The sequence below is a fragment of the Argiope bruennichi genome, chromosome 1 (genome assembly GCF_947563725.1).
Source record: "Argiope bruennichi chromosome 1, qqArgBrue1.1, whole genome shotgun sequence".
Classification (NCBI taxonomy): Eukaryota; Metazoa; Arthropoda; class Arachnida; order Araneae; family Araneidae; genus Argiope; species Argiope bruennichi.
This window is the reverse complement of record NC_079151.1, coordinates 48,465,613-48,475,152: the sequence shown is the minus strand read 5'-3', so window position 1 is coordinate 48,475,152 and position 9,540 is coordinate 48,465,613. Positions and strand designations below refer to the sequence as shown.

Here is a 9,540-nt window from a genome sequence, read left to right as displayed (position 1 = left end):
ACATTGATCAATAATAAAAATCTGTTTTTTTTTATTTGGCGCATTTCTCAACCATTTAGTTCCTTCAACATGAAAATTATATTTACTGACATTGATCAATAATAAAAATCTATTTTTTATTTGCCGCATTTCTCAATTCGATGTTTTCCTGTTGGAATTCAATTGAGGATTGCGGTTTACTTTCATTTATATCTTACAATATGTTTTATTTTAGAAGGAAAAAGCTTTTTTAACATAAAATATATTTATATTCAAAAATTCTCAATAAATTTGTAAACTACAACATCAGTAAAATAAAATACAATCTAAGTACGCAATTTAAGATAAAAACAGCATTTTACTATTTTGATATGGAAGTCGAATTACAAAAGTTAAGGTTACAATGGACGTTGAAACCAAAATTTCCCAATTTTTGAGATATTGTTTTGAAATTTTTATGAAATTTCATGGTAAAAATATTTCATCAAAATTCACAGATAACTTTTTGAATTTTTTTGGTAAAAAAGGAAAAAAAATTTAAATATTCTAAAATTTCAAATTGTCCCATGCGCATTAAAATAGAACATAAATTAATTATTATGGATTAAAAACAAATTATTATGGATTAAAAAAACAAATTAATCGTATGAATAGTAAATTTTACATGTATTAAAACTCTTTCTTATACATAATCTATAAGAAAATTTATTTTCTGAGGCACCCATTTTTCAAAACAGTTGGTTTCAAATCACCGCAGCAAATTACATTTCTTCCCACAATACGAATCCAACTATTCGTTTGATCCAATCTGTTCCAACATCTTTGATAAATTCCTTTGATCCAACCACCCAGGCCGTCTGTGATTGATTTGAATCTATTCTTTACCAGCGACCGCGCCTTCTACTAATCAAATTCTTTTATCTCCCCAAAACCAATGATACATTCACCTTCCAAGACCTACCATCTGTATCCAATCTATCTCCGATCGCTCACTTGTAGAGATAACAGCGTGATCAACCTACATCAGCCCTCTGTACCTCTACCCATTTACCAAAATAACTGTAGCATTTTTCTATTCCGGATTCAAGAACAGCGAGCCAAAAAGCAACTTGAAAAACAAAATGGCATCTGAACTCCGATTTCGTCATTTCGTGTTTTGTTTTTCTCCGCATGCAAATGCCGCTGCCTATGCTTTGAGCAGAAATTCGTCAACAAATATGATAGATGAGATAGTTTAATGCTTCTCAAAAGATTAAATAAGAGATGTCAAGGTATCCGACTAGGTTCGGAAGGGAGTTTTCAAAAGAAATATTTAATGTTTGTATAATATTTTTTATTAATATAAATATAAAGTGATGAATAAACGTGAAATTATTTCTGTATATGTGTAGCTTTTGAAGAAAAAGCATTTATTGACGTAAAGTTTAGCATTTACAAAAACTAGGATTGTTCTACAGAAAAATATTCTAACAGTTTTTCATTTTTCTTTGTAACATTACATGTGTAATATATCTTAGAGTGTAACCAACTATTATCTAAAACTTACATTCAAAAATAAATTTTTGTTTGCAATATATGAAATTACCTAAGAAATTTTGGAAATTTTTTTTAACAATTTTTATGTTAAATTATGATAAATCTACTTCTAGAGCATTCAGCATCAAATTCACAGTTCTTTACATTCTGTGTAACAAAACGAGCTCTGATTATAAATTTCATTAAGATATCTTGACTATTTCTGAGATATAATGATACTCGAGCAGTAGAATTATGATTGTTCATCAAAAAAACAAATTTTAAGTTTTTAAATGCTTATAAATAAGCATCGTTTACTTGTCAATGGTTTGCTATAACTTGGTTTTTAGCTGACATAGAGATAAAAGAAAGTTATCACTTGAGACAGAAAAGTAACTATTTATTTTATTTTATTTTATTTATTTATTTATTTTTGAAACAGCTAAAAATATTGTGAGTTTTCATCAAAATTCATGTTTTCAAGCTAGTCGGATACTTTAAAAGATACCCTCACCGCAATAAGTTAATACTCAAATATTATTTTGATTTGTGTTTACAGACAGATGGACATAAAACTGTGCAGACAGACAAAATGTGTTATTTGTACTCAGAGTCTAAGGCGTGAATATTCATCCCAATCACGATACGATTTTTTTAAACAATTATTTTTTTCTCTTTGAAAGCTTTGTAGACAAGAAAAAGAAAAATATAACAATTAAAAGTAATCTCCAAAAAAAACGATTTGCTGAAATACCCTTAATCAAATATGTGGAACCAAGAACTCTGCGTTTCCAGATAACAAATCACATTTGCGATGGGAAAGTTAATATTTTTTTTTTCTTTTCAAATTAGCAGCAAGAAATAGTTCGCTGTTTTTTTTTCTTTTGTTTTTAATCTGGTCGGTAGAACATAATAAAATTTCGAAAGAGAGAAAAAAGAATCCTTTAGATAAAGCATTCCATAAAATACCCAATACAAAAAAAAATTCGCTTTCTCTGGAAAAGAACCCTTTTTTTCATGAAATTCTTTCTCGTCCGTTCTTTCTTTAAGCTTACTAAAAAATAAATAAACCGATTTATCTCACAATAATGCTTTATTTCCACCATAAAGTACTTCTAAAAGCTTCATACACATTTCTTAATAAACGTTTAAGTCCTAGTTGTGATACTGACCCATTTTTAGAAATGTGATACATCGCCTTTTAATACATATTTAATTAAATTTTTCTAACCCATCAAAAACACTTTTCCACTCGGAATTCAAATGGCAACGACCTAAAAAGTATCATCCAGGAAAATCCACATCGCAACTTCGATTTCGTCATTCTCTTTTTATTTTATTTCACTTCAATCGTTCGGACAGGACAAAACTCTGAAGAAAAGAAAAGTGAGGGAAAAGGGGGTAAAATTCCCCCTCCAAAAACATCTCAATGAAACATCCAACAAAAGAGGGTCGAGTTTTTCTCCCTGTTCTAGAACGACATCTACCTCGATGGTGTTTTTTTTACTCTCGCTTCCCTTTAGGTTTTTCTGTTCAGGTGAATCCATGGAGCTCCCGCGGAGATCCCTGGGACGGGTGGCGGAGGATGGAGAGCGGGCGAACAGCACGAGAGAGGTAGTTGGGTGTTCTGTTTTGGAAGTGCCATGGAAAGCGTGCAAAGCGTCCCGCTCCGGCTCTTGGTGCTGTTCCTGCTTTGCGTCTCGAGTAAGTCGGTGATATTTTTAGTTTCGGATAGGGGCATGACTTGGTTATAGGGAGAAAAGTGAAAAGAGAGATACTTGTGGCTTTTTTTTATGTGTGTGAAAAAAGATTTTTAAAAAAATGAAAACTTAATATAAGTTGATTCTATGTTAAGTTATTCATATTTTCATTTAAGTTCACGATTTTAATCATAATAATAATAATAATAAATTTCTGTGTATTCATTTTTTTTTTAATTTAATTCGTTTTTTTATGATTCATCTTTGCTTTGAGGATAAAAACCATGAAAATTTGTACCTTTGCTACTTTTAATCTAATCAAAAAAACTTTCAGTTTAAAAAGGTTTGGCCAACTTTAAATTAAAAATTAAATTTGTACTTTGAATAACCATTTTAATTTAGTAATCTTTTGTTCTACTTGCAAAACTTCAGTTTTAGTACATTTGCATACTCATTTTACTGTGTTATAGTACTAAAATCGAAGTTTTTTGGTTTACTAAAAAATATATTTATGTTCACTATTTGCAATGACAGTTTTTATAAATATATTTAAAGTATAGTAAAATATATTTTCAACATATATAAAATATAACAAATATATATAAAAGCATATTAAAACATTTTATATAATAGAATGTTATGTATTTTTGTTAATGATAAAATTTACATTTTTATTTATAATTCAACAAAAAAATTGGAGCAATTAATAATAGTGTCAACTTTTATCCCTATTTGCCAAACCAGTATACATATATCATATTAATTTCTTTAGAGTTATACTAAGAAAGATATCTATCAAAAATAAATGTTATATTATTAAAATGTTCAACTTTAAATTATAATACAACTTCTTACAATATAGCGCAATTAGATTTCTGAAATTATTTCTGAATAAAATTCTGGTTGTAATCTTGTTTGCAAATGTAAATGTTGCCTTGTTGACAACAATAGTGATTTGAAATTCGTGAGTTAGGATCAAATACTTTACTGCAGATTAAAAGCTGTTCAAAGTAAGATGTTTATATATTTTCAATTGAAATGGAGTTTTATCCATTTAAATTGTGTACTTTGAACAAAACATTTCATTCTAGATTTACAATTTCTTAATTCTATAACCAAGGGATCTGAGTTTAAAATTTCTTTTCAATTTCATCGTTTGAATTTTAATTGGTTACGTGGGTTAAAATAGCGACATTTACATTGTTCACAACCATATCTATAAAGAGATTTTGCCAATTGGAAGTCAAACATTTCTTCTAAAACATTAATGAGATTTAAGTCAGTGGTAGTAACTATTTGCTTCATTTGCTGAAAAGTATACATAAAAATGAAATTTTCTCTTGCATGATTTCAAATGCACAGTACGAGTCTCTCAATTTCAAATTTTAATTAGAATTATCAAATATAAATGTTTTGAATATCTATGCAGCTCAGCATTTCAAATTCGGTATTTGTTTTATATATGTAATATTTGAATGGAAATATATTTTAAATAACTGATGTCGAATGTTATTTTGGAAGATAAGGCTTATAAATACATGCTTTACTGATAATTTTGTAATTATTTTTCTATCACCAAAATTTTTTTTCAAGTCTTATAAGGCCCTACTATTTTCTGCTCTTAATTGTTATATTGATGAATTTCACTTAATTGCAACTAAAGTAAACATTTTTTTCAGAAAATATTATTTAATGACGTTAAACTAATAATTCTGTTAAAATAGCTTTTTATTCTATTAGCATTTCATATTTTATTTGGTTTAGATATTGATATTCCAGAAAAGCAACTTTTATTCTTTTCATGCACATTTTTATCTACATAAGAGATTATATGTGACATAAATTCCTTTATATACACTTGTCAATTGAATTTCTGCTCTCCAAGTATAAATTCAATATCATGGTTTATTTTAAATACTACGATTTATATTAAACACACAATTTACTTTGATATATACTGGTACGTAGATTTAGAATTTTTCTACTAGTTTATAGATATAAAAATTAATAAACTTATTATATAAAAACTTATTATATAAACATATATATTACTTATTATATGTTAAAAAACTAAATCCTAGATCAATCTTCAAAAATCTTCATTCCTTTATTGTTATATTTTAGGTACTTAATTAAAACAAATTGCAACTAAATATCAACATGTATAATCTATACATATTCAAAAACATTTTCCAATAGTAACAATATTATTGTCAATATTGCGAAACATTTATTGCATGTACAGATATAATATATAGTGATAAAGCAAGAATAAAATAAACACATGTTTTAAATACTGAGCAAAAATAACATCGAAGAGCAAAATAGCCTTCTAACTTTCTGTGTTTGTCAAAAATTTAAAATATTTTGGGAATTTACCTATTATACGTTATAACCTTACATCTCTAAAACACTTCAAGTGCCTGGTGTTTTTGAAAGCAGTATCGAGTAAAATTTCATCCCTCCTTAATAAAACTGATACATCATAAGGATCATTAAAATAACTCTACGCCACTGTTGCCACCCGTATTCGATAGATAACATAGAAATACTTAATAGCTTACTTAAATAGATAGTTTACTTAAAAAAATTTTAAAACATTTATTCGGAATCAAAGTTTTATTGCCTTTCTCAGAAAATAAAATATAAAAGATCTTTTTCGTATTTTTACCTATTATAAAATCATTGCATTATAGCTTTTATGCATGTCATGTATCCATGAAAATTGCATCCAGTAATATTTCAGTTTTTCCACCAGTTATAAAATTAGCGAGCACGATAATCATTACAGAAGTATTACGTCATTGCTGCCATTCGTTCTTGATAGTTTACTTCCACTAACAATGCATTTTGAATAATTTATTCGAAATAAAGCCTTCAATGCATTTTTGGTATATAAGCATATAAAATGGTTTATCTTTACCTATTGGAAAAATTGTTAACGTTTAGTCCTTAAATACATGATATGCTCGTGAAAATTGTATCGAATTTTATTTCATTTTTTTCCATAATGGATAAATTTAGTGCATCATAGTAATTATAATAACGTTACATTACTACTGCCATTTAGTCTTGATCGTTTACTTCCCCTAATAATGAATTTAAAATTATTTATTCGAAATCAAATTTTATTGCATTCTTAGTTAAAGTAATATTGAATTCCCATTCGTGCAGGAAATGATTCATTTCTAACTGCATATTTCTGCTCATTACTGTTAATGACTGCGATTAATGGTGCACTTTTAAGCATTCTGTTTTGAAAATATCAATTACAGAATATTTATATAATGTCTTTTCAGAAAAAATAATTTTGCATTCATAATGCTAACTTGATGCTTAGCTTTATTCTTGAGAAAAACCTAACAAGTCTCAAAATAAAAATCAATAAATAAAAAAACTTTATTGGTTATTTTTATAATAAAAGTTAATATTCATCCGTTTTTCATTAATCCGTTAATACATTTAAAAATATGTACAATTTTGTGTCATTAAAACCCTTTTGTATCGAAATACTTAAAAAACTGCGAATGATTGTTTATATTTTATTTTTGTTATAAGAACAAATTTCCCAAGTTATGGTTATTATAAAAGGAAGGAGTGTTTTATGGATGAATTTGCTTGATATTTCGAAAATTCTTATGCAGCAAATTTATTAAGCTAATAATTTTAAATATGACTGAAAAGATTTTTTCTGTTCATTTCCTTGAGGAAAGAATCTGCATAATGTTCAAGATAATTTATTCGATTCATCAAAATTTAGCAAATATGAATACCATGTTTTTAAAAATATAATATCAGTCAAAATAAAAAAATAAAAACTTTATATTCATTGTGAATTTATTTTACATTAAAAATTGTTCTTTATATCATAGCAAATTATTAATGGTAAAATATTGTGTCAGAATTTTCTACAATGTCTTTTAAGATACTACAACTGTGTTGGAGAAAACAAAAAAAAGGGTTCTTTCTGTATTAAAAATAAAATTAATGAAATCGCATATGTTAAAATTAAAAGAATAGTTTTTCCAAGTCAATATAGTACATTAAATATATAAGAAAAATTATTCCCATTTTTTGTACTTTAAATACTAGACTTTGTAAAGACCAATATATATATATTTTTTTCTGGTTACAGAAAATTATACAACATAAAATAAATAAAATTCTAATTAAATATTTAAAATCTTAAGTGCAAAAAATAGGCAGTTTTACATTTTCTTTTATTCATTTATTTATTTTAATACTTGGCAAGAAAGATTTTCTAAATAAAAATTATAAATTTCGTTTTATGTCATTTTCTAAATAAAAATTATTGCATTATCTTAAGTACAATATCAATTTATAGCAATAGAAACTTAATTTATATCTATTTAAATACGAAAACACTAAATTTAAAGTAATTCAGCTTGAAACAATTTATGTTTTATAAAACAGATAGAACAATTAAAATAATTTAAAATTTCTGACAATATGAATGAAAAAAAATTTTAATATCTTTGTCGCATCAATATAACAGAAATTTTGAAAAAAAAAAAAAAAATGGATCACTTTTGCTATTTCAAAATTAACATCATATAAATTTACATTCTTTCCGAATTTTAACGAAATTAAAACTACATAACCTTCATCCCTATCTCCGTAGTAAAATTTTTATATCGTTACAGTTCTTATGCCAAAAAAATTCAGAGAGAGTATAAAAACATAAAGGAATTAGTCTATCTCATGCCAAAAAGCATAGTTTAAGCAAAATTTTTCCTTTGGGAGTTCATTAAAGGTGACCATTCAAGAGAATTATGCTATTTAACCGATAAAATGATGATAATCCTTCGTTACCCTATGAAGATTACACAGTTAGAAGCAATATTTAACAAAGAATATTTCTTGGCATCCTATACTATTCTACGCTTGCGAACATAAAAACTTAAATTTCAAAGATATCTTGTTCTTATTCTGAAAGAAGCTCATAATGACCTTAGTATCCTTCTCTCAATTAAGGTATTAAGTTCCTTGCTGTAAATCATAAAGAATGTTCATAATACTAGCTCTTTTTATATACGTTAAGCCACAAGCTTAAGATTTTCATGTTGCTTAACATCTTTGCATTCCTCATTTAATAACGTTTAATATACATAAAAGGGTTATGAGAGATTTTCTGGCTTAAGGTTCATGATTTACAGAAAAAGTAAAATATCGGGGGAAGAATATTTATGAATAATTATAATAGTTTTGATACGAAATACTTTCACATTAAAAACGAGCAAAATATAGTATGTCTTTATTAGGAAGAACGTTGAATAGTTAAAGTCCAAAATTCGTTTAATATTTTTATTATACTTTTTAAAAGTAAAATTGTTCATTGGCTTTTATTTGTTCGTATATGAAGTATTCAGATTGTCATCTAAATTTGACTTCAAGATTACATTGATTTTTATATATATATATATTTTAGATCTTTGCTAAACAAATCGCTTTTCGAGCTATTTTTGTTTGTTGGGGTATAAATGACTCTGAATTAAAATAAGTTAGATGACTGAAATTTGGTACATAGTCTTTAAAATTATTGGCCTAAGTCAAAATTTCAGAAATATTAGTCAAAGCGAAGACTGTTTGGGGAGGGGGAGGGGGAGTAGGAAAACCTAATGCTAAAACGCTACAGAAAAATTAATATAAACGTTATCAATAAAGGTATGGGTAAGAAATTTATTGAATTTGATTTAAATTTGTGAACTTTTTGACTGCCCTTTGACATATTCAAGGCCGCGATGGTCTGGTGATAAAGTATCGGTGTCAGAACGGGAAGGTTTCAAGTTCGGGTTCCGATTCTACCCAAAACTGCCGAGTATACAGTTCTGGTGCACACTAAATCCAGCAGGAAATATTTGGAGACAAATATTTCCTGCTGTTCTGATGAGAAGTTTTGACAGGAGGAGAGAGCACAGTTGTCGTCCTCGTCCGTCTGACTGCGCTTAAAAATTAGGAGTTACGTCTCAGAATAGCCTTAGTGTTTATTTCAATTGTACTGTTAATGTGTCTTAACTAATTCAGTATGCTTATTCCTGTGAATGCACTAAGACAAAAATACCAAAAGTTAAATAAATGAAGTTTTGTATTTAGTTTTGAGAGTAAAATGGTTGATCCTTATCAAATTTAAAGACAAATTTTTGAAGGTAAAAGGTTTTAAGGTACACACTTCTTGCTAAAATATAAAGATAACACAAAAATCGCTGATATTTGCAAGAATACACTGGAATGACAATTGGGGAAGCTACTCAGAATTATTTTAAAATCAAAAACTTTAAAACAATTATTTATCATGAGAATCCCAAATCCAATAATTTTCAAATTA

The 9,540-nt window shown here is 27.0% G+C and overlaps 1 protein-coding gene across 1 annotated transcript in view; it reads left to right on the top strand.

Moving 5' to 3' along the window:
- The first annotated feature begins 3,042 nt into the window (after nucleotides 1-3,042).
- Nucleotides 3,043-9,540, top strand: part of LOC129980976 (uncharacterized) — a 115,998-nt gene continuing 109,500 nt past the window's right edge. Inside the window, exon 1 of the mRNA XM_056091536.1 lies at nucleotides 3,043-3,198. Within this exon, the coding sequence (XP_055947511.1) occupies nucleotides 3,138-3,198 (61 nt within the window). The 5' untranslated portion in view covers nucleotides 3,043-3,137. The remainder of the gene's footprint in view (nucleotides 3,199-9,540) is intronic.